Genomic DNA, 25,835 nt, shown 5'->3' with positions numbered 1-25,835 from the left:
GAATTGCCACCTCAAATTCACTGTGAAACAAGGCAGGATATAAACACATGTTATATAATTTATTTTTCTGCAGTCTCTTCTATACAAAACTCTCAGCTCTTTGAAGATGGAATAAGTAATCCAGTTTACCGAGGGGCTAGATTTAAATAGGGTGGTCGAGGAAGGAGCTGGAAATGAGTATCGTGGGGGAGGGCACTTCTCGAGGCAGAGAGAACATCAGCTGCAAAGGTCCCAAGATGAGAATGAACTTGGTGAACTTTAGGAACATAGACAAGGCCCATATAAGGCTATTGCTTAGTGACTGCTGGTAAGGCTATTGCTTAGTGACTGCTGGTAAGGCTATTGCTTAGTGACTGCTGGAGATCTGAGTGGGTCAAGGAGACAGTCGGGCCAGAATACATCAGTCGTAGCCCAGGTTTTATTTTAAGCATGATTGGAAGCCATTGGAGCATTTAAATGAACTTATGTTTTTAAAAGACCGCTGGCAGTGTTATGGAAAGTGGATTATAATGAGGTGGCAGTGGCTTGGACCAGACTGTAGTGCTGGTGCTGGAGAAAAGTAGACAGATGTGGAATAGGTCTTAGAGGTAGAGCCTCTGAATTTGGGCTGGTTGTTAGGGGGACAGAGAACTGAGGATGACACTTAGGTGTTTTGTCTGATCATCTAAGGAGATTGTTCGGGGTTGTGAGGGTGGGGATGGGAAATCCAGATAAACCCAGTGCCATTAAGCTGATTTACAGGGAGAGTTTAAAGCTAACCAGCAGATTGGACTACCATGACATGCTCTTTCCCGTGAGAATGTCCACTTGGGAAATTTAATTAGGACCAGAAGGGCACCCAGTTGGGCAGTCTTGATCACGTGCCCATGTCCTCTTGAGTAGACCACAATCCTCACTTCCCCTAGAAGGCAGTGTGGCCTGTACCGCAGAGCAGAGGTGCTGGACTCAGCCATCACCGTGACAGTGACGCAGCCTTGATCCAGCAAGGGCTAGGGTGACAGGAAGGGAGCTAAGGTCGTGGAGGGAATGGATTTGAGAGATGTGTTTGGGAGAAACGATGGGCCTGGGCTGCTGATTCTCGGGGGCAGGGGGCGGGGCGGATGAGAGAAGGGAGGAGGCTAGCATCCTGCCTGAGGCTCACAGGTGAAAGGGATGGGGGTCTGGGGTAGAGGAGCTAAAGAAGATGAGTGGCCTCCGTGTGAGTACGCTCTTCAGCTAACTTTTATTTTAATAAATTTTTTATCATTGTGTTCTGAATTCACAGCATTTTAAAATTTATTTATTTTTTAGTTTATTTATTTTTGGCTGCGTCGGGTCTTCGTTGCTGCGCACAAGCTTTCTCTAGTTGCGGCCAGCGGGGGCTACTCTTTGTTGTGGTGCGCGGGCTTCTCATTGCGGTGGCTTCTCTTGTTGCAGAGCACGGGCTCTAGGCACGCAGGCTTCAGTAGTTGTGGCTCACGGGCTCAGTAGTTGTGGCTCGCGGGCTCTAGAGCACAGGCTCAGTAGTTGTGGCGCACGGGCTTAGTCGCTCCACGGCATGTGGGATCTTCCGGGACCAGGGCTTGAACCCGTGTCCCCTGCATTGGCAGGTGGATTCTTAACCACTGCGCCACCACGGACGTCCCTTCAGCTAACTTTTTAAACTTACGGCCCAAATCAGTCCGCTTAGTTTTCTTGAAATTTCCAAATTTCAAATTTCTAATTTGATCAATTAAGAAAAGACCTTCAGTGTTCCCTCTACCCCTTCCCATGCTGAAATATTTTCACGTTGACCTCATTGCTCCTCTCCGGAAGCACAGTGACAAAAAGCTGCACAGTCACTATTGTAGGATGTTGTTCGTCTGGAGTTCCCAGTGCTCAGTGACCCACGTGAGTAGACAGGACTGTTCTCAGCTGCTTGAGAAAACCAGGCGCCCGCGTCGGACCCTGTGGTGGTGGTAGAATCCACTCGTGGAAGAGGCAGATCCCACTGTCCAAATGATTGTTGATGATAAGGGGAAGAGCTTTTTTCCTGGGCTGATATCTCTAGTTGGTATAAACAACAAAATCACACGTGCAGTCTCTGGTACTTAAAAATCTGATTCCAAATAATATTTACATGAAACTTTGTGCTTAAAAATCTCAGTAGGGGAATAATTGCCAGACTTAATTAAATGGCTCAAAAAAATCTCAAATACCTCTGTGTTATGTTTCTAAAAATAAAATATTTTACAGATAGGTGCATCCTAGGGCTTTGGTTAGACAATTCTCGATTTTTAGTACTTGTAATACTAGCTAAGATTTATCGAGTGCTTATTATGTGACAGGCACTGTGCTAAATGCTATTGGGAGGTTATTTCTTTTAATCTTCGCACAGTCCAGTGAGATGAAATGAGATGTAGGTGCTCTCATTATCACCCCATTTTACAGATTGGGTTGAGCGAGGTTAAGTACTTGTCCAGGGTCACACAGAGCTATGTAACTGTGTAGCTGTGTAACTTTATTGTGTAGCCAGAATAAACCCAAGAATTCTGGCTTCACAGCCCATATTGGTTTCCACTGCACTCTGGTGCATACATGAATCTCTTTCCTAAAAGGAGTTATGAGCCACTGCTACACTGGAGGTGTCTGTGATGGCCAGGTGCTGGCTTGCCATTCAGTCTGGCAGCATCAGGATCTGGCAGCACCCTTCTTTTTGTGTGACTGTGCCTGGTAAGATGGGCAGACAGGAAAGATGGGCAGGGTGGAGAAAGGGAGACAGTTCTACACCGGAGTATAATGAACAAAAATTCCATAATTATTAAGACACCATAGGAGAAAATGTATATCAGTCCTATGTTTAACATTTTGAGTTACCAGAAGCCAGGTGCCATTTCATCTTGAGAAGAGGTTGGACCCCCATTGGCCATGAGACTCTCCTGGTCCCAAGGAGAATTTCTAAGGATGAGCACAAACATGAGATACAGTGGATGGGGTTGATGTGAGCAAAGGGGCTGGGTATGGGGTAGGACAGCATCCTTTCTACTCAGTCGTTTTATTTCCCTTTGTTTTTCTTTTCCAATTTTTAGTGCGGTGCTCTTGGTGTGCATATATACTCTTATGCACCAGTGTATAGCCAACTGGGAGGGATTTTCTCACTTCACAGAGAAAACTCTTCATTCAGTCAACTTTACTGAGTGTCTGCCAGGTGCCAGGCCCCTTGATAAGTTCAGGGGAGTTACCGGGAGCTTGGTCCTGGCTATGGAATTTAATCTCTATCCAGGAGGGTATGAACCTGAGTAGACTAGTTCCAGGCTGGAAAGCATTTTGACCTTTGGTTAGGGTACATGCCTAAGACTGCATGTCTTTTTGTTATTTATTGTGATTATTCTTTCTTAAGCTAAAAGCTTAGGAGAGACCGCCTCCGTCTTAAGCAGTCCTCCGTTGAGTGAAGCCATGCACATTCTTGACTTGCATTAATAAATCTTAGTCATCCGAGCCATTGCTCAGCCCTGCTGCTGCCAAAGGAGCTGTGGAGCCGAGACCCTACTTGGGTGTGCAGGGACAGAGAACAAAACATGCTGCTCCTGTTTACATACTTGGGCTGGGCCACCCATTTCTCTGTAGCCATCAGGATTTCCTCAGGAAGCTGTCCTGGTGGAGGGCAGGCCGGGGTGACCAGGATGTGATGACACACAGCCCCCTCTGCCCTCCGGGCGCTGCGCTGAGGTCAAGCCTAGATCTGTATCTGGACCCACCCTTTCCAGCCTGTAAGTTTCAAGGCCAGTTCTCCTGCCCAGACTGGGAAGGGGGGAATTGGTGGGGAGACACTGAGTTTCTGCCCCCTGGCACCCAGCGCCTGTTTGCCATTTCATGCTCCTGCACGCAGTACTGGGGTAAAGAGCTCGGGAGAGGGCACCCCTCAGAGGCCTCCAGAGCAGCTGTGTCAGCATTTCCGAGCCTCAGCTTTTCCCACCGGGCCTCAAGCCGGTCCCTCAAGGGCTGCTGGATGAGCCCTGATCCCGGCCTCAGGAAGAAACGATGGATTGGATGATGTGCCAATTTGTTTGGCCTGGCCGAGCACCCAGGCGTATGTTTCCTCATTTGTGGTTGAATGAATGATTCAGCTGTACACTTGTGCAGCTTGGGAGTGTTATTAACTAACCCTCACTTTTATTTAAAAATATAGTGGAGGAGTACCGTCTGTGGAAGGCCTTAATAGATGGCTTTATAATTTAAATAGGCAGTAAGGTTAGCTAAGGTTTGTTATATGCCCAACTACTCTAAGTCCATACTACTGGGATGGTGAAGTCAGGTTTTGGAGTAGACAGGGGTGGGTTTGAAGCCTGGGTCTGCTCTTCATGAGCTATGTGACAGTGGACACATCTGTTACCTCCCTGAGTATCTGTTCTCATTGGTATGGTACAGTTAGTGAAACCTATATTGTCTTGTATGTTTTAAGTTAAATAACTTGAAAGAATACCTGAGATATAATATAGGTATATGTATCCTATCCATCTATCTATATATATAGGTATTTATACGCTCAATAAACGTTAAATTGTCCCCTACCTCTCATCTTTCAACCTCCCCAACAGACACACACATGCACGTGCATGTACACATACCCCGCCCCCATTCTATTACCAGTTTATTCTACAAACTTGATCAAATGGAACAAAAGCAAATCATTTTAAAGCTGTCCATATGATGTCTGAAGCTGTATGCTGTACCATATTCCCCAAGATAAGGATTCATTCATTTGTTGAGCTTTTGTTAAACACCTACCTGTGCTACCATGTGGCAGGCACTGCAAAGGATTATAGATGCGTTGCCTTGCAAGACGACGCATGCATTGGCCCAGCAGAGCTAATATGTATTGGAGAGAGTACTTGAATGTGCAGATGTGAAAGAACTGGGAATAAACCCATGCAAGGTAGAGTGACTGCGTAAACGTTAAGGGAATACAGAGCATAGGAGGGACCTGCCTTTAGGTATATCCCCCAGCCATGGAAGAGGAATAGGCCATTTTGGAAGCTGGACTTTATCATGGGTCTCTTGGCTTTCTACACATTGCTTTTTGTTTGTAGTTATATCTGCTTCACACACTGAAACTGTTTCTACCTGGACAATAGCAATGTCTTTATGATGCAGTAAAAATTTTGAAGCTAGATAATCCAGAGTTGGTCATGATATCCTGTAACATTGTGAGTACCAATGGCAATTTGATAAGACCTAGTTCCCCGACCACGGGTCGAACCCGTGCCCCCAGCAGTGAAAGTGCCAAGTCCTAATCACTGGACCACCAGGGAATTCCCTGGACATCTTTTATTAAAAAACAAATTGTGGAATATGGATAAAATCCAGTGCAACTTTAAGAAACTGGTAGGTGATTAGCTATCATTGGCTATTTAAAGATAGTTGGCAAGATTTGGCCTGGGAAGAAATTCACACAGAAGTAGTCTGTGGAAAGCTGTGTTTTGTTTTGTTTTTTCGCTGCACCTCGTGGCTTGCAGGAACCCACGCACCCTGCAGTGGAAGCATGGAGTCCTAACCACTGGACCGCCAGGGAAGTCCCGGAAAGTTTTGAAATATTAGTCCCAGCCGCTAATCCTTGAGTTCTGCTATTTGAGTGTAGTGGGCTGAGATGTTTCCATCTCAGACTTTTCCTTTCCATGTCTTTGAACGGTGCCATCTTGGTTTTCTCCTGTTAAATTCCCTCTCTGATTTGGTGTTATTTAGGGTCTCTTGCCTTTTCAAAAATGTGTTCCAACCTAATACAGTAGTCTCAAATGAGGACTGAAATATATTTGTGTAATAAATAAAATTTTATAATGAAAAAAAAACCTGGTGAAGTATATTGCCAAGTACCTCAGGCTTGGTATCTTTCCATTGGTTATCTCTTTGAATGTTGCTGTCTGAGTACCAGCCTCATGGAACTATAGTTTTCAGGAATGGCTAATGCTCTTCCTTCCTCCATGTTTTGTACCTTTTAGTGGTTTTGTTGCCACGGAACGGGGGATTGGAGAGAAGAGGCTAAAGTCACTGGGCTAATCTTTAGGAAAAAATGAAATGAGGTTGAAATTAATTGACTAATACCTTTTTAGATGTTTTCTGAATTATTTCTATGGAAATTCAAATTGGCTTTTCTGCGTTGTCACCTGTGACTCATGTCAAGCCTCTGTGGCCAGACTTGTCTATAGGGAGGTGAGGACAAGATCTGACCTCAGTCTGGGCACGGAGCCAGGAGGCCCTATGGGTTCACGGTGCTGGCAAAGTAAGGAAGGAGAGTAATAGGGGCGGGAAGCCTTTCACTCACCAGGCTTCCAGGAGGGTGGTGAAGTAGCTGTAGTTGGGGAACAGTTAACTTTAATGGCCTTTTGAGAATCTTTATTTCCTGCATTTATGGCCTAGCTCGCCCTCGCGGGTCAGAAGGTTTTGTTCTGGTATATTCATTAACAGAGCTAATTTTCCTCAGTAGCAGTTGTTCACAGAACTTTCTCTCTAAATCTAACGTAAAAAAATGATTTGGCGTTATTAAGCTAGATCATTTATAATCTGGATATACAGAATGTCTTGAAGCAGTCCTCACTCATTTTTACAGTATGGAATACTGTGAATACTTCTCTTCTGATTATGTGAAATTGTTTAAATTGCATATTACATAAGGAGGCAGAACATCACCCTACCACGAATTCAGAAACACTGTCATGTAAAAACCTGCTTCCACTGCCATGTCCTTTAATCATTTTCAAATTTGCACACTGGAGCCAGTTCTTTAAAAGGCCTGTCTGTGTAAGTGAAAGAATTTGGTACTGGCTGTTTTGCAATCTTACGCTCCCTATGTTTGACTTTCTCACATTTATAAAACTAATAAACTACATAAACATAAAAGTGCTAAGTGTTAGAACTGACACATCTTGGGAGTTTGTTTTTAATAAGCTGATGTAATTAACACCTTGAACTATATATTCCATTTGTTTCTTTAGAAACCGTACAAAGAGAACAGGATGATACACATACAAAAGGCACCAGCAGAGTTAATATGGGCCTTTTAAATTATGATGAAGCCATGGGTGTTTAGAAGCTAAAACTTGCCAGTTACTTTAAGTCTGAGGACTGAGGGGTAGATCTGTTATTTAGAAAAAATAAATTAAAACGTAGAGCAGTATATGAATTGTTTATGTCCCTCTTCCCCAGGGCCTGAGCCTATAATGCCTGGCACAGTGCTTGTGGATTGATCATTTTATTTCATTCATTCATTCATTCATTCAGCAAATTTATATCGAGAGTCTCCTAGGCACTGTCCTTAACACTGAACAGTGAACAAAACTTAGAGAAAAATCTCTGCCCTTATGGACCTTACACTTTAGTCTGGAGACAGAGACTGGAAAAGTTAGGAGTCATGCAAACTAGTTTAGATGCTGAAAAGTGGTAAAGAGAAAGATAAGGCAGAGAATGGGATTAGAGGTTGTGTGTACAGGAGAGGGAGGTTGCAGTGTTAGCTAGGACGACCCTTGAGAAGAGGGTATTGGAGTCACCTTTGCAGGAGGTGAGGGTAGGGCAGGTAACTGTGGGAAGAGCACAGCAGGCAGAGGGAGGAACAAGTTCAAAGTCCTGGCTGGGGCTGGTGGATTTGGACTGTTGGAGAAGTAAACAGGTGGCCAGTGTGTTCCTGGGGGCAGTGAGCCTGGGAGAGGCCTACGATGAGGCAGGAGACAGGTGCTGGTTGGAGGTGCAGATGGGGAGGGTCTTTCAGGTCATGGGGGGATGGAGGCCTTTACTCTGAGTAAGAGGGGAGCCTGAATAGGGCCTTTGAGCAGAGGGACAGGATCCGACTAGGTTCTAACAGGGTCTCTCCAACTGCTGTGTTTAGAGGGTGCACAGGGTTGCAAGGAGGCAGCCCAGAATTTGATCTCCCAGAATAAAGCAGCTGTTAAATTGCTGTGCTTTGTGAACGGAAAAGCACAGCCCATCCTGACAGAATCAGCATTTTAAAACTGGGCAACCCTTTGAGAGGCCTGATAGGGTTACCAACCAGGGTTCTTGGCCTCTTTAATCGCTAGAAATTGATCAGAGACCAGACAAGAAATTCAGGCAAGGCTTTATTGGGGCCCCTTACTGAGAACAAGCAACAGGTTCCCTTGCCGGCTTGCTTCCCGAAGGGGGGCCTGATAAGCTGGTTCCTTCCATGGGGTGAGGGTAGGGGCGGGTCCAGGGGTTGGGCTGGAGGGGTGGCTTTGGTGGATTGCCCACCCCTTTGGTGGTGCTGTGTGCAGGGGGCATGCACAGTACCCTGCTTTTGCTCCTGGCCCCCTGCCTTTGCTCCTGGTTCTTCAGAAGTGGCAGTTGGGCTTTTTGGTCTTTTTGTCCATAATTTGCCCCAACTGCAAATGCATGCAGTTATTTTTAGTGCTTTATAGTTTATTTGTATTTTGTTGCTGGAGGAGACGTTTGTCTAGGTGCAGGCACTGCAGCAAAGGGTCCCAGGTCCCAGCCTGTCTCAGTAGTGCATGTAATTTTCTTTGTAGGCTTCCCTCCGCCGCCCCACCTGCAATGTGGCAAACAATTAAAATAAAAATGTGTCCCATACACATCACAGAAAGTGAAATTACCCTTTTTTAATACAGCAATTAAGAAGAATAAAAAGGTTTGGGTAGGCAGGCAGGAGATGTGTTCTAACTCGTTCATTTCCTTTAATGAGAGTGTTTCTTTGTAAATCCAAGATCATGGATAGGAAGGAGGGGGCTATGTCAGAGCAAACACTGACCTGTAAAGCTGTTGGAAGAAACAAGATTTGGCTGATGAGTAGATAAAAATGTTAATTCTTTCTTTTAAATTGAGGTATAGTTAATGTACAAATTACGTAAGTTATAGATGTACAAATAGTGATTCACAGTGTTTAAAGGTTACACTCAATTTATAGTTATTATAAAATATTGGCTCTATTCCCCATGTTGTACAATATAGCTTTGTAGCTTATTTTGCGCCTAATAGTTTGTACCTCTTAATCCCCTACCCCTATATTGCCCCTCCTCCCTTCCCTGTCCCCACTGGTAACCACAAGTTTGTTCTGTATATCTGTGAGTCTGCTTCTTTTTTCTTATATTCACTAGTTTGTTTTATTTTTTAGATTCCACATACAAGTGATATCATATGGTATTTGTCTTTCTGTTTCTGACTTACTTCACTTAGTATGGTAATCTCTTAATTCCATCCACGTAGCTGCAAATGGCATTATTTCATTCTTTTTTATGGCTGATTAGTATTCCATTGTATATATATACCACATCTTTTTTATCCATTCATCTGTTGATGGACACTTAGGTTGCTTCCATATCTTGGCAATTGTAAATAGTGCTGCAATGAACATTGGGGTGCATGTATCTTTTCGAATTTGTGTTTTCGTTTCTTTTGGATATATACCCAGGAGTGGAATTGCTGGATCGTTGGGTAGTTCTACTTTTAATTTTTTTTTTTTTTAAATAACTTTTTATTTATTTATTTATTTAATTAATTTATTTATTTATTTTTGCTGTGTTGGGTCTTCGTTTCTGTGCGAGGGCTTTCTCTATTTGGGGCAAGCGGAGGCCTCTCTTCATCGCGGTGCGTGGGCCTCTCACTATCGCGGCCTCTCTTGCTGTGGAGCACATGCTCCAGACGCGCAGGCTCAGTAATTGTGGCTCACGGGCCCAGCTGCTCCGTGGCATGTGGGATCTTCCCAGACCAGGGCTCGAACCCGTGTCCCCTGCATTGGCAGGCAGATTCTCAACCGCTGCGCCACCAGGGAAGCCCCTACTTTTAATTTTTTAAGGAACCTCTGTACTGTTTTCCACAGTGGCTGCACCAGTTTACCTTCCCACCAAAAGTGTACGAGGGTTCCTTTTTCTCCACATCCTCACCAGCATTTGTTATTTGTGTTCTTTTTGATGATGGCCATTCTGACAGGTGTGAGGAAAAATGTTAATTCTTTGATGAAGGGAATTGCTCTTTCAGAAAAGTATACAGGGGCTTCCCTGGTGGCGCAGTGGTTAGGAATCCGCCTGCTAATGCAGGGGACACGGGTTCGAGCCCTGGTTCAGGAAGATCCCACATGCTGCAGAGCAGCTAGGCCCGTGCGCCACAACTACTGAGCCTGTGCTCTAGAGCCCGCGCACCTAGAGCCGGTGCTCCAAGACGAGAGAGGCCACCACAATGAGAAGCCCGCGCATGGCAATGAAGAGTAGCCCCCGCTCACTGCAACTAGAGGTAGCCCAGGTGCAGCAACGAAGATCCAACGCAGCCAAAAAAAAGAAAACTATACGTTAGAAATTTAAACTGCGGGTGTCATGAAAAAGCCAGTGGTAATGTTAGTAAATTCTCAGCTTGTGAGCAAATTGAATATTTTCATTCTTGTGATAATTGGCTTAGTTAGAATGATGTCAATTCGTCTTAGATTTTTGTTGTTGTTTCGCTTAGTTGTTGTTTTGCTTAGTTCCTAAGAAGCCTGTCAAGTTTTCATTGTAACCATGTATAGAATGTGGTAGAAAGCAAATCGTCTTCACTGTCAACTTTCAAGATGTTTTTACTCTAAGAGTAAGAACAGATCCATGTGCTTAAGATGCTTTTTCAGAGCATTTTCACATTATATTCTTGGCGAACATGAAAGTCTTTTATGATGAAAATTGAAATCATCTTGAGGGGAAATGATGTAGTTAAGAAAGAACGTGTCTTCCCCCAAAATTGAAGTAAAAGTATGGCTGTCATGTCATGTAATATTTTATGTGGTTACGTTCGTAGATGGACAGATACGTAGATACAGTGACACTCACGCACGTGCCTGGAACAAGAGGAGTAATTTTGTGGGGCTGACATTCTTTAAATCTGATTATTCCTATACGTGACAGGTCAGAATGTGGTACAGAATGAAGCCAGATTTTCTGTGTTCACCCTACATTCACATTCACAAGCAGGCCTTTGAGCCCTCAGTGAAGTCCTTAGTGCCCTGATTGCTATTGTGAGTGTCCTGGAGATCAAGGGGCTGGTCAGAAGAGCAAATGTCAGAAGCTAAGTCAGGAAATGTGCTTGGAGGGGGCTAGGTGTGTAGTGAAGAGTTGTTTGGGGACCACTGGGAGTTTTTCCAGGGCAGTGGGTGAACTGGTTTCTCCCTGACTTTGGAAAGAAACCACTCAGTTGGTGTCACATGAGCGAAGGACCCTAAAATCGTCTCCAGTAAATAGGAACAAACAGATATCTCTTCAGCTCACGAAAGCTCAGTCCCATAAAGGGAATATGCAGGGCTTATTCTCTAGGCAACTAGAGAAAGCCTGTGCGCAGCAACGAAGACCCCAGTGCAGCCAAGAATAAAAATAAAATAAATAAATTTATTAAAAAAAAAAAAAGGGAATATGCATGTTTCAGAGGCCACAGCATTGCTCTGGTATTTGCTTTCTTACAGCACCCGAGCCAGTTGCATTCCAGGTGTGTTTTCCTACTGGTTTCCCTGACGGGAGCTTAATGCAGAAGATTCAACCAGAAAAGTTCCGGGTGTGTTCAGTGCCTTTTTAAAGAAGGCACTCTCTTTGTTTCCAAACACTTCTTTTAAAAAAATTTTTATTGTTGTACAGTTGACTTACCATGTTGTGTTAGTTTCAGGTGTACAGCAAAGTGAATCAGTTATACATATACATATATTCACTCTTTTTTTAGAGTCTTTTCCCATATAGGTCATTACAGAGCATTGAGTAGAGTTCCCTATACTACACTAATTCCAAACACTTAATTGCTTTTTCTGTCAGGGTAGAAAAGAATGTGAGACTTTAATCTTTAACCTTTAGACCTTAAAGCCCATTGCACCAAGAAATTTTGTCCTAAATCTTTTAGGGATAAAAAATTTCCATTGGATTCTTCCAAGATCTATGACCCTTAACGTGGAGAATTATCAGCATTAAGTGGAGATTATTAGGAATCATTAATTCCTATACATGAAGAATCTTCAAACCTAGGTTCTCTTCTGTCTCTTGGCCCCTGTCCTGCCACACCTCTGCACTGACCCGTCAGCCAACCCCAGGAGCTTTTCCTCTGGGAACAGGTTACGCCATTGCCTGAGTCAGAGGAGTTACCTTGATTGTTCCCACACCCTCAGTCAGTTCATTTGTCATTGTTTTTAATGATATTTTTCGTGTTTGAGTGTTTTACCCATTAGAGCGAATTGCTGTTGTAAGGTTGGTGGGACAGGGAGACTGAGCCTGTGAAAGCTCACCATTATATGTGACATGCTGGTTTAGGGGATAGAATGTCATCGCATAGTTACAGAATGAACGTTATCATTATCTGGCACCCTCAGGAAGGGGAGAGATCATTCTACTAACTTTTGTTTATTCCTTCCTTCCCTCTTTCATTCATTCATATATTCAATAGATATTTCTCAAGTAATTGCCAAGTGTCAGGTGTTGTCATGGTGTTAGGGACTGAGGTTGCAAAAATAAGACCCAGATTCAACTTTCAAGGACTTTAAAGTGTGCTGGGGACAACCACCATGTAAATAAGCGAGAGTCACTTTTTAAAAATGTCTTAAAATGGAAAAGTTCAACTACATACCAAAGTAGAGAGAATATTTTAAAGAACACCCATATGCCAGCACTGCAGTTATCAATCATGGCTAATCTTGTTTCATCTATACCTGTTTCATCTATACTCCTCTCCCCTCCCCCCATGACTTTGAAGCAAATCGCAGACCTCATGGGGAATGTATGGTTTATGCTTATGCAGTGGGAAGGTCAGGTGCAGTTGTGAAGGATGGGCTGCTCTCTGCAGGGTCAGTGGCATGCAAGAAGGGTGTTCCAGGCAGAAGAAATAGTATGGGGGGAGTGGGGATGATGTAGTGCTGCTTGTAGTTTGATCTGGCCAAAACTGCTACATGGATGGGGAGGTGGAGCCACAGGTGGGGGTCTAGAAAGGCAGACAGACTACAAATAAAAAGGCTTTTGTATTGTCAGCAGCAGACTGACTTTGTCACATCTTCACTAGGAGACGTTTATAGTTTTCAAGATTTATATTTTGAAAGTTACAGTGGGCATGGGGTATAGAGTGGGTCCTAAATGAGATGGGATTGGAGAGGGGGTGAATAGCTGGGAACCTTGGTTGATATCTTGAAACACTGCTAGGATTAGGATGGAGAAATATTTTGAGACATTTGAGACATTGAGAGATATTGGAGAAGAAATATTATATTAGCACTTATTTATGACACATTATAAGACCTAGTGACCTCTTAACTTTGGGGATAAGTGAATGACCCTGAGAATGTTGGCACAGATCAAATGGGTTGATGCTAATCTCTGGACTACTGGAATCCAGAATGAAAGTTTGGTGGGGATGGAGAGTTTGGACTGAATATGTAGGAAGAATAGGCATAGGCATTTGTCTACAGCTAAGGAGATGAATAAAGAGTTTTAAGAGTTATCAAAATATAAGTTAAGGGCTACAAAGTTTTTCGGTAATGGGCCATGTGTTCAGTATTCTCAGGTTTGTAAGTCATGTGAATTTTTATTGATAACACTCTTTAGGTATTACCTGCCAGTTCTTCTTTTTCTTTTATTTTTTAATATTTATTTATTTAGGCTGCTCCAGGTCTTAGCTGTGGCTCACGGGATCTTTAGTTGCGGCATGTGGGCTTCTTAGTTGCGGCACGCATGCGGGATCTAGTTCCCCAACCAGGGATCGAACCCGGGCTGCCTTCATTGGGAGCATGGAGTCTTACCCACTGGACCACCAAGGATGTCCCTACCTGCCAGTTCTTAAAAATGTGGAATTTTGGCAGCATCACCAAGAAAGAATTTAATCAACACTAGCACTATAACACTGAATGGTGATAAGCATGATGCCTTCAGTTTGATCAGGTCACCAGGACATCCAAATATCACTTAACAGTCGCACTGGGCTTCCCGGGTGGCGCAGTGGTTGAGAGTCCGCCTGCCAGTGCAGGGGACAGGGGTTCGAGCCCTGGTCCGGGAAGATCCCACATGCTGCGGAGCAACTAAGCCCGTGCGCCACAACTACTGAGCCTGTGCTCTAGAGCCCACGAGCCACAACTACTGAGCCTGCGTGCCTAGAGCCCATGCTCTGCAACAAGAGAAGCCACCGTGGCGCAGTGGTTGAGAATCTGCCTGCCAATGCAGGGGACATGGGTTCGAGCCCTGGTCTGGGAAGATCCCACATGCCACGGAGCAACTGGGCCCGTGAGCCACAATTACTGAGCCTGCGCGTCTGGAGACTGTGCTCCGCAACAAGAGAGGCCGCGATGGTGAGAGGCCCGCGCACCGCGATGAAGAGTGGTCCCCACTTGCCGCAACTGGAGAAAGCCCTCGCACAGAAACGAAGACTCAACACAGTCATAAATAAATAAATAAATAAAAAGAACGTGAATTTCTTTAAAAAAAAAAAAAAAAAAAGAGAAGCCACCGCAATGAGAAGCCCGCTTGCCGCAACTAGAGAAAGCCCACGCACAGCAACGAAGACCCAACGCAGCCAAAAGTTAAAAATTTAAAACAAAACCAAAAACAACACAGTCGCACTGCCCTCAGGAGCAGTCCTTGGAAATGAACTGGATTCAAGTGCACGTCTAACTCCATGTACACCACACCTCCTGACTCTCTGCTAAAGCCAGGGTAGAATATAATTTTCATAAAACGTAGCAAACTCAAATGTTATGCAAAATTTAATTGACATCATAACCAGAAATTTCAGGATTGTTCTAAGATCAATATATTCTTTTCCAGGTTTCTAAGAATATCATAGATCACGTTTTCCCCCCAATCAGATTTTGATGGGTCCAGTGCCTGCGAATGCTCATATCCTCATGAGTACGGGCCAGAGGCAGCCAGAGAAAGCGCAAAGTGTGATTCATACTCATCAAAATCTGTGAATCTGGTCTGAAATTCTGACTTCATTTCCACCCAACTAGCTCACTCTGCTGTTCTTTCCAAATCTGTGATTCGATTAAGCTCAGGCAGTTTGGAAAGGAGAAATGAGTTGAGTCTAAAATTGTCATCTGCTAAATCCTCATGTCCATTTTAAGTGTGAATCTGCACTTGAAGTTTTTAGAACAAACTGTCAACATTCTAGTCTTTTCCCTGCATTTTTCAAGTTCTGAATGTTCCTGTGAAATGTTCTTTTTAAGCCACCGATAGCCCAGCAAATGGGATCTTTCAAAGCCTTTAATTCCAGAGAGACCTTATACTAAGCACACAGTTTAGTAAATCCCTTCAACAAATTTCCATGACTTAATTATATGACTGCATTAAAATACAGCCATACTTGGCTTTTCTGTCCAGTAATAATAAGCATTCATGTTTCTTTTTTTTTTTTAATTAATTAATTAATTACTTTACTTTTTGGCTGTGTTGGGTCTTCGTTTCTGTGCAAGGGCTTCCTCTAGTTGCGGCAAGCAGAGGCCACTCTTCATCGCGGTGCACGGGCCTCTCACTATCGCGGCCTCTCTTGTTGCGGAGCACAGGCTCCAGGCGCGTAGGCTCAGTAGTTGTGGCTCACGGGCCCAGTTGCTCCGCGGCATGTGGGATCTTCCCAGACCAGGGCTCGAACCCGTGTCCCCTGCATTGGCAGGCAGATTCTCAACCACTGCGCCACCAGGGAAGCCCAGCATTCATGTTTCTTGATTTTATGTTGTATACTTAGCACCTAGCACAGCACCTGGAATGCCATAGGTGTTCAGTAAGTATTATTTGAATTAATGAAGTATCCCATTAGGTGTTGATGATTGAAGAACATAATTTTATAGGTCTGATCACTTTCTTCATCACACCTGACAATCATTGTGATGTGAAAGATGCCAGCACACACTCTCCCCACGAGGAGGCCTTTTCATTCCATTTTGTTGTAGCTACTCCTCTCCATGGCCTGTAAACTGAATTTGTTCATATTTAAACCAAGCTGTTCAAATCCCTTCCCAGCACACACCCAGCAGATAATTAGGGATAACTAGTTCATGCATAAGATTTTGGTAATAACATTTTTGTTAAAGATCTCAAGCTTTTCGTATCCTGGGGTCAAGCAGGCTGCACTGAGCCTGAGGGAGGAAGAGGAGAAGGAAAAAATGCTTCTGTTGTGGCTTTAAATCATTTCAACCACAGATGAGATTTCCGCCAGGAGAGCAGGGACCACAAGAAGAGAAAAACGCGGGGAGAGCCTTTGGGGAGCATCTGCATTTAGGGGTAAGCTGAGGAGGAGGGTGAGTGTCCCAAGGAGACCCGTGTGCACTGAGCTCTAGAATGGACTCGAAAGTGGGAGGACCCCTAGGGTGCAGCCCGAGAGACAAACTCCACCAATGACTTTCAAACTTTTGGCCACAGATTCACTGGAAGATGTATTTTACATTGTGATCAGGTACAGTTATACACACACATAACTGAAAAAAATGTTGCCAGGAAACAGTCCTGTTTCTTCATGGGATGTATGCCAACATTTTCTATTCTGTTCTGTGCTCTTCTGTGCTATGCAATGTTGTTTAAACAAATGCTGGTCTCAAATGTCACAGAATATCTTAGGACTGTGTGGTGACTTAGGACTGTGTCAACCCAGAAACCAGAAGTGAATCAGCAGTAGCCATACTTTTTAGACTCTGAAGGTTAGTGGAGGGCAGTGGGCACTATGGTGGCTCCCTTGTGGTGTCACTGATCTACCTTGCTAGCGTGAAGTGGTGCCCGGACCCCCAGCAAGTCCAGGTCCTGCCAGGTCTCCGTCGTCTTCTGGGGGTCCTGAGCCATCTGAAGAACTCCAGCTTCTCTTGTAGGTCACCGATGGCATCAAGGTTGGAGTTGATGGGAAGCAGATGTGGATTTGCGTGGGCTCTGTAACTTGTGGCAAGCGGGCTCTCTCGTTGAGGTGCGTGAGTTCAGTAGTTGTGGTGCGCGGGCTTAGTTGCCCCGTGGCATGTGGGAAGGGATCCCAGTTCCCTGATCAGGGATTGAACCCATGTCCTCTGCATTGGAAGGCGGATTCTTTACCACTGGACCACCAGAGAAGTCCCGCCTTTATTATTTTTTTAATTTTTAATTTTATTTATTTATTTTTTGACCACACCTGGAACTTCCCCGACCAGGGATGGAACCTTCGCCCCCTGCAGTGGAAGTGCGGAATCTTAACCACTGGACTGCCAGGGAAGTTCCTGAAGACCACTGCCTTTGGAAGCAGCTGCTGAGAGAGTGCTTGGGAAGGAGGGGGTGGCCAATACTGGCAGCTTGTGAGGCTCTTCATGCTTCAGGAAGGGATTTATGTTAACTGGACACCACTGATGCATGATAGTGGGGACCACGGGCACCAAGATCATATTTGCCAAAGCAAGAGTTAGACATGGGCTCTGGCAACTTCTGGGTGTTTTGGAGGGAGGAGAGTGGAAGATGTGAAATCAGCCCTCCTCCAGCCACCTGCCATGTGGGTGTGCCCCCAGAGCCCTCTCTCACCACCAGTATGACTTAATTTGTCCCTCTGGTGTATGTTTTTGGTTGTTATGTGTAAAAAACTTTCCTGAGACAAACTGTATTTCAACTCAAACCATCTGCAGAAATGCTGAGAGAGATACCTCAGAGAAATATATCTGAGATCAGTTATTACATATTCAATGAATTTCTCCAGGATGATATGGCAGGATGGGATGACAGAGCTGGTGCAAACAATGACGTCTCACGGATTCGGTGAGGCTGAACAAGGAAACCGGAATTAAAGTCTTGTTTATGGTAGTAGCAACTTCACCTGAAAGGTTGCTGGAAGTGTTTATCACCTCAAAATCTTTACACAAGCTAATTAAGAGTGAGAACACATTGTGAAGTCATTCAAGAAATCAGTTAGGCTTTATTGTATTGTAGTGATTTCTTTTAGTGGATTTATCTGGTAGGGGACTGATGTAAATATTTATATATATGAATATATCTTCATCCCTCTCCCAAACAATAGTGAGCAGTGGAAATAAAACATATAATTTATATTTCATAAAATATATCATGTATATACTTACTATTACAGACAGAAAAGGTAGAGATGTGTGAAATAAATGAGCCAGGAGTCCTGTTCCCTTTCTTCCCCTCAACTTTGGGGATTCAGAGCAATGCATTGAGTTTTCCCTTAGGGCTCTGTCTTTATAGATAGATAAAATAGCAGGACCACGAGTTCATTTGCATTCATTTGCATGTAATCTGCATACAGCAGTACAGATTACATCGTGTCTTCTGGTGTTTTCAGAGAAGTTTTTTTCTTTTTTTCCACTTAAGCTTTGTCAAGATATTCTAAAGCATAAATGACATCTGGGGAAAGAAGAGAGCATAAACAAAAAAAGTAATGATACAAATGCCTCTGTTTTCATAGTACTTTTAGTTTTCACATTTTCCAGAGACAGAAGTACATTGGGATGAAAATTCAGAAATACTATTAAATCAGTTGTTGAGAGAACAATGCTCTGTTTCTTTTCTCCTTAATTGTAACAGCAGTTCACCCGATCTGAATTGTTTGGTACAATGCCCCTTATCTCTATATTTTTATGTTGGTTGTATAAAAAAGATGGGTGGAAAAAAAAAAAAAAAAAGATGGGTGTTTGGTATAAATGTGTGCTGTGGCTTCATGGGAAAATTATACAAGTTAGTCTTCCATTGAGCTGACACTGGTAGTGGGACCCAGATTTAAGTTAAGTTCATATTAAGTGAAATGGATGGTCATATGGAAAAATGCTGTGACCTGGTTTTGTAATAAGAAACGGGAAGAGAGCTTGAATTTGCATGTATCTTTTTTTTTTTTGGTAGAGAGTGATGGGAAAATTCTTGTAAAAAAGTTTATGCGACACAAAATTTCACAATTTACTTTAAAAAGGCTATTTTGAGGAAATAAGATTTTTCTGAGTTCCTAAACACAGAACTAATATTGCTTCGGCCTAATGCATACGAACCAAAGGGGGAAAATAAGCGAAACAGATTAGACAAGTAATACACTCTACAACAGAAACTTTTAACACCTTAAAAGAAAAAAAAGTTAAAAAGAAATCTGTTTCAGTATTTTAATGTATTATAATAAATATCGAAATTTATGAAGTCATACTATATATTTAGAAGTTTATTTTGTAACATCAATGCCTCTTGGCATTAGCATTGTGGGGTGTTCAGTCGGACATGAACTTCACATCCCCAAAAAAAGATGTTAGAGGTGTGGTGCTATTGAAACATCAACCTGCATTATTAAATTCCCTAGGGGCTAATGTTGCAAATATTTTAATAGAAGTAAATATTTTTACTGAATAGGTTTGTACTATATCAAGTAGGAACAAGTTGGACAGAAAAGATGCAGGGGTCTCCAGACAGTCCTGAAAAAGCATGGATTTGGAGTGGGTGAAGAGAAAATCATCATGTGGCTCCTTGGTTCCATGTGATTGGGATGGAAAAAAATTCCTTTCTGTGCATGGCAGACAAGACCTACTTAAAACACACACACACACACACACACACACACACACACACACACACACACGCTTTAAAAAATTATTTTGCCTTTCTTGGCATTTAAATGATCAAGACTGATGAAAGTGGTAATTATGGGGACTCACTGCACATCTGGAAAGCGATTTGAAAAAACATAGAGGCAGCTGTGCCACCGTGTTCTAAATTATTATTTGCTGAGCATCAAGTGAGGAATGGTTATTGCAGAGTGTGAAATGTTTGCTGTCTTTGGCCTGAGTTGAGTTGAACAGCTGCTTCTTCCTCATGAGCAACAGATATTTCCCAGGCCCTCAAATATTTGGGGAGTTCCGAGTGATTGGGAGTGAGGAATAGGAATGAAACTGTTTCACTATTAGGAAAAAAAGTTTGACCAGAAGCCTGGAAACTTTAGAAGTGAACAGTTGGCTTTGAAGGTGTCCCAGGATATATGAGAGAGGAGAGAGAAAGGAAAGAAAGCAATTTGAACAAAGCTATATAAACTATCATTTTTATAATTTTTTTCAGGTGGCCTTGACTAGCCCAAAAAAGTAGTAGTTGGTTGTGATAAGTCATACAGTTCATAAACTTGAAAGCTGATTATTTTTGAGAAGCCAGCCATCAAGATTGGAGTGTCTTGGCTTGGTCAATATAACTCTTAGTGCCTCTGTGAATAAGAGAGAGTGGGAGAGGGAGAGAGAGAGAGGTTAATTTCCATTAAGAACAGCAAGCCATAGGGAAATGTGTGGATATAGCCCCTCTCACAAGTTCATTCAGGTATTAGAAGATACAGATTTTGTATTTGGTCAAAGGTGGCAGGTATGTTTCATTTCCTGGAGGGATGAAGGCAGAAGTTTCTTGATGAGGATGGCATCATACTCTCGAGAGACTAAGACAATTCTAAAGAGCCCACGATCTTCCAGGAGCCCCAGTTGCTGTGGAGAGTGGCAGAATCAGGGCAATAACTCATGAAGATGGGTTCTCAGGTAACACTGTTTCAAGTCCTGTCCTTTCTACCTTCCAACACACACTCATCTTTCCCAGTGTATACTGGACGAGGGAGCTAAGGAAACTTGATGCTCTTGAAGAGAAGTGGGATGGTGAGGGCGCTGTGTCTTTGAGGTGTAAGCAAACATCCTGGGTCAGTAGAAGGCAGATACCCGGACATTAAAGGTAGCCAGTTCCCTTTGTCCTAGGAACTGTCCAGATGCTTCTCTCTGGCCGAGGCAGCGGTGGTCCGGAGCCCTTGCCTCACTGGGCACTGTGCTGTCATAGTCCTGGTCGTTGGCTGGAACAGATGCTCCCATGGGAGCAGCCCTTCTGCCCTCGCTCTTTCCTAAAGTTTCTTCCAGTACTTTCTCTTGGTGTTGGGGGTGGCATGGGGGCTGGGGGAGCCGCCACTGTGGGGGCTGCCTGTCCTCTCTGGCTCCTCTGGTCCTCCCCGTCGGCAGGCCTCAGCCCCCTTCTCCACTGGGCTGGTGAGTTTGGGGTTTATTTGTAGAATGGGTGATGTGTGTGGCACGGATCATTCTTAGGGGAGAGAGACCCGGTCTGATCTCTGTTTTGCAAGGTCACTTTGGTGACTGGATCCAAGGCAGATGAGGCCAAATGGGGAAGGAGAGAAGAAGACCGGTCAGGAGGTTGTAGATTTCCATGTTGTGGCCCATGGGGCATGTGCTGTTGAGTTGAGACGAGTCAGGGCAGACCTCAGGATCGTAATCCGATTTATGATGCAATTTGTCAGGAGCCTCACCTCTGCTAAAGGCAGTAAAGCAAAGACTGGTAGACTGATCCCCTCTCGGAGGCTAGCAGCAGACTTCCATTTTACTCCTTCTTATTTTCCCTACTGGAAACTTGACAAACATTTTTTTTGAGGGGGCTAAGCTCCTGCCACCTCTACTGTGTCCATCCAGCCTGTTGTCTCAGAGGGGAGGGACTGACTTTTGCCCAGACACGTTCAAACATCTTAGTGTTCTTGTAAAGAGCTTCCCATCCCTAGCTCTGTACTGGGGACTTTGAGGCAATTACCTCAAACAGAGAACATTTTATTGGTAACAAAGGAAGAATCTTTTCTAAAAAAAATCATTTCTTTCAATTCTGTTTCCCCACTCGGTCAGTTTTGTGAACTTGGTGAATGCAGAAGTGGGCTAGAGATGGTCACTTGCTCTGACCCACGCATCCTGACCAGGGCCTTGAGGTCTTCAGCAGAAAGCCTTTAAAAAAAAAAAATTAATTAATTAGTTAATTAGGCTGCATTGGGTCTTCACTGCTGCGTGCGGACTTTCTCTACTTGCGGTGAGCGGGGGCTACTCTTCATTGCATTGCAGGGGCTTCTCACTGCGGTGGCTTCTCTTGTTGCGGAGCACGGGCTCTAGGCGCACGGGCCTCAGTAGTTGCGGCACGTGGGCTCTAGAGCGCAGGCTCAGTAGTTGTGGTGCATGGGCTTAGTTGCTCCGTGGCATGTGGGATCTTCCCGGACCAGGGCTCGAACCCATGTCCCCTGCATTGGCAGGCAGATTCTTAACCATTGCGCCACCAGGGAAGTCCCAGCAGAAAGGCTTTTGAAGAACTCTTTTTTCTTTTTTGTATATACTGTAATTTTATTTCAATAGCACAAACGAAGTTAGCGTGAAGGAAATTTAAATGAAACAGTACGGTATAAATAGCAGAGAACCAAAAACTCTAAAAAAGGAAGTACATCTAAAGCATGAGAATTCAACATTCATTGGTATTTCATCTTCAGTTTTGATTGACACTTGATGTTTACAAATTTTGAAGCAAACTTTGAGATCATGATGACTATTCTGAAGAGATTTCCGCACGAGCACTGAAGAACTCTTCATTCCCAAAGCCTGTCTGCGTCTAAGCGTGCTTTGCAGGCTTAGACACTTGCGCTAAGGGTGGTGTGCTGGCATTAACTACGCGACAGGGCTGGCCAGTGGTCTGTCACAGGGAAAATGTGTGTGCACTTCTTCGGTTGTCTAAGAGTTGTGTTTTCCCTGGTTATCTTGGTAAAATCCTTTTCCTTGGTTGTCTTGGTAGGGTCTTTTATTCATACCAAAGAAAGAACGTGTTGGGAGGTGAAAAGGGGCAGGGGAGATGCTTCTCTGAAGGAATGAATGAATGAATGAATGGACACAATGGCATAACCTACAAATGTATACAGCATTGCTGTCATCCTCTGTGTGTGTGTTCAAACATGTATTTAGGAATCAGTTCCCATAAAGGAGGACTACAATCTGAAACATTATTTGTAGTGAATATTATTAGCTAAGTAAATTGAGCACTTAATATGTGCCAGGAGGACTGTGAAGGACCAAGCCCTGAGTGTGTCACGTTACTTCATCACTCCTCACGGGGAGGTATCCCAGCGTTGCCAGAGATTAGGAAACATGCTTAAGGCTGCCGAACCAGAAGTGGCCGCAGAGCTGGATGTGAACTTGGGGGTGTGGGCTCCGGAGCAGCTTCCGGGCCCGTCCCTCAGTGGAGACACAGATATGTTTCCTAATTTATTTAGGTGAATTTGTTCTCTTGCATCTGTACTTGAATGATGTAGGGAATAAGAGTTCCCACTTTTCTGAGGGTCTCATGGGAGGTGTGGTTCAGGTGTGTCCCAGATGCAGCATTCCCTGTTGGCTTCTGAATTCTCAGCTTCCCATCAGAACTCCCAGGAGTGGTGTCCTGGCATCTGGGTTACTCAAACGCTTCCCCAGAGGTTCTGATGCAGCCACCGACTGGACTTTAGGGTGCCTCGCACTGACACAGTGGTTTTCCCAGGGGTTTCTTGGCCCTGCAAGGCAGGCAGGGATGTGGGTTAAAACTGTGGCTTTGGCATCAGACAGTCCTGAGTTGGAGGCCTGGCTTCTTTGCTTGGTAGCCGTGCAATCCTTGGGCTGTCACTCGGCTTTTTTGAGCTGCTGTTTGTCCATCTATACACAGTGAGGAAAATAGGTCCTGTGTCCCACGGCTGTCCTCAGCATTAGGAGATGTCGCGTGTAAAATTTAGCCTGGCACACGTACACCACTGAAAAAATGCCAGCTGTTATTAGTATAAGTGCGGCATAGAGGAAGACTAGATGATGTGGGGCGTTTGCAGGTGGACTGATCGCCTTTGTTCTCTTCCTGTTTCGTCCCCCTGCCCTCCTCACCCTCAGGACGGCTCCCTGGGAAACATCGATGACCTGGCGCAACAGTATGCAGATTATTACAATACGTGTTTCTCCGACGTGTGCGAGAGGATGGAGGAGCTGCGGAAACGGCGGGTTTCCCAGGACCTGGATGTGGTGAGTGGGGCACTGGGGATATGTTCTTGCCCAGCCGGGCTGCTCCTGGTCCAGCGCCCCCTCCTTCAGCCCTCTCATGGTTGTGCGTGCATTATTACTCTGCAGGCTGCTGCACTAGTTTGAGATAAAAAATTCAGACCCTGAAAGGATTAACCCAGGTCTGTGGCTGTCAGACTGAATGAGTATTAGTTGGGGCAATAATGATCAAATTTTTATGTTCATTAAAAGATTGCATTTGAATTTTAATTTTTTTTAGCTTAAGGGGAAAGGATGTTTTTACTGTTGGCCGGTATACACTACATTTTTAATGACTCTAAGCCAAAAGGAGGTCTAGGCTAGTTCTTTCCTTGTCTCCTTCCTTCTTTGTTTTCTTCTTTTTGTTTTAAACAAAATAAAATTTAAAGAAACCACCCTAATTTCTCACCTAGCAATAACCACATTGGTGTTTTAGCAAGTCTCCGTTCCGTGTTTTTCTGGGCATTTTTACATCAGCAATGTAATTCTTGCTTTTTTACTTAACATTTTATTATATAGTTCTTCCATGTTGCTAAGACCTCTTTGTAATCACCATTTTTCATGATTTTACCAAGATAACCAAGGAAGACACAACTCTTCTCTCAGGTGCATTGAAATTCATTTGGCTGTTTTATAAAGACTTTTATGTGTATGATTAGTGGAGCATTTGAAGTTCCATGTGATAAACAGTAAATACAGAGCTTAGGTCTATATAATCTATATGTGTGCTGGCATTTCCATGTTGTACATTTACTAGAAAGTATCTTACCAAAACTTCTGCATTTATTAATTTAAATTTGCTATATAGGTCTTGGGTTCATTTTGGTTCAGTGCTTCTCAAATTGTTCCGTTTCATTGTGGTGACCTTAAGACCATTTTAGGAATGAGAGGCAGAAGAAAAGGCTCAACACTCCGTGTTTCCTTATCTGGACCAGCTCCTTTTTAAGCTCTTTTATGTATTAGGGGACTACGTGGATCTTTTCTGAGTAACAGTACCTCTGCCTTTAAAAAAATGTTTGAAAACTACTGATTCAATTGAATCCTTATTGATTTTGTGACTTTCCATAAATCTACTTCGAGTAAGATGAAAAAATTAGTAACTCGAAACAGATAATTCTTTTATTAATAATTCCTTTTATGTTTGAAAAAACCGATTGGATAAGGGACCCACCAAGTAGTTTAGGCACCGCTGCTGCATATTCCATAAGTAGACATCATTCACTTCCACTCTAAGTAAGATGCTGGTGCTCTTATGCAGTTTCATTTCTTTGCTTAACTCAGTCCGTGTAAAGATTTCTTATATCATAACTGTTCTTTTTGTTCACTGATTTAGTGTTCAACATGGGTGGGAGTTAGTATAATGGAATCGATTGAGGCTGAGAAGCATCCGTTGGGGGCAGAAAGCCATCACCCCAGGAGCCTGACACCCTGGCCCAGGCAGGCACATGGGCGTCATTGTTGCCAAGGGCTTCTTTCCTGTAACTTTGTCCCCTGGCATGCGTGAAGGGGGGTGGGGAGGGGCATTATTTCCTTCCTTTTAAGAAAGTATTCTCATGTGGCAAAAGACTGTTAAATTAATTAGGCTCTCCTGTTGGGGCACAGTTAGTGCCTTTTTTTTTTGGCAAGATTGCAGCCAAACAACAACTTCGTTATTGCACTGAGTTCTTGAATGTTGCGATTTTGATCTGGAATAATAGCATACTCTGTGGCTTCCTTGGACATTTCACCATGCAAGGAAATGATGGCTGTGAATTGACAGATGATCCTTGATACGACACCCAACTGCTCTTCCCCAAATTCTAGCCTGTTAAGAGTTGGGGTTACCATAGTCATTCCCCAATGTTTGGGAACCTTGGAAAGCACCTTCTTGGTAGGAAAGAAGCCTGCCTGGAGGTGGAATAAATAACTTCTTCCCATTTAGACAGATGGGCCTAATTTGGTGTGCTCTGTTCCAGAGCTTTTGCAAAAGACAGTGTGGGGAGAAAACACCGCATGAGCTAAATTACTTCTCATCAAAGGTGCAGGAATGTGGTGGTGGATACAGTTGATGGGAGCTAGCTGGAAACTCTCTTCATCCTTTAAACTGTAGTTAGTGAGAGAAGTAAGATCCCAAGTCAGCGCATTCAAG

The 25,835-nt window shown here is 43.8% G+C and overlaps 1 protein-coding gene across 6 annotated transcripts in view; it reads left to right on the top strand.

The window, feature by feature from the left end:
* SASH1 (SAM and SH3 domain containing 1) overlaps positions 1–25,835 on the top strand; it is a 308,428-nt gene that overhangs the window by 137,801 nt on the left and 144,792 nt on the right. For 5 of the 6 annotated variants that reach the window (XM_059941034.1, XM_059941030.1, XM_059941032.1 and 2 more), the window contains exon 2: positions 23,564–23,692. In XM_059941034.1, coding sequence (XP_059797017.1) covers positions 23,586–23,692 — 107 coding nt within the window. In that variant the 5' untranslated portion in view covers positions 23,564–23,585. The remainder of the gene's footprint in view (positions 1–23,563; positions 23,693–25,835) is intronic. The other variant, XM_059941028.1, reaches the window with a different exon arrangement.

The sequence above is a fragment of the Balaenoptera ricei genome, chromosome 12, assembly GCF_028023285.1.
Source record: "Balaenoptera ricei isolate mBalRic1 chromosome 12, mBalRic1.hap2, whole genome shotgun sequence".
In the NCBI taxonomy this organism is placed as follows: Eukaryota; Metazoa; Chordata; class Mammalia; order Artiodactyla; family Balaenopteridae; genus Balaenoptera; species Balaenoptera ricei.
Note: the sequence above shows the minus strand (reverse complement) of the source record. Positions and strands in the feature narration are given on the sequence as shown.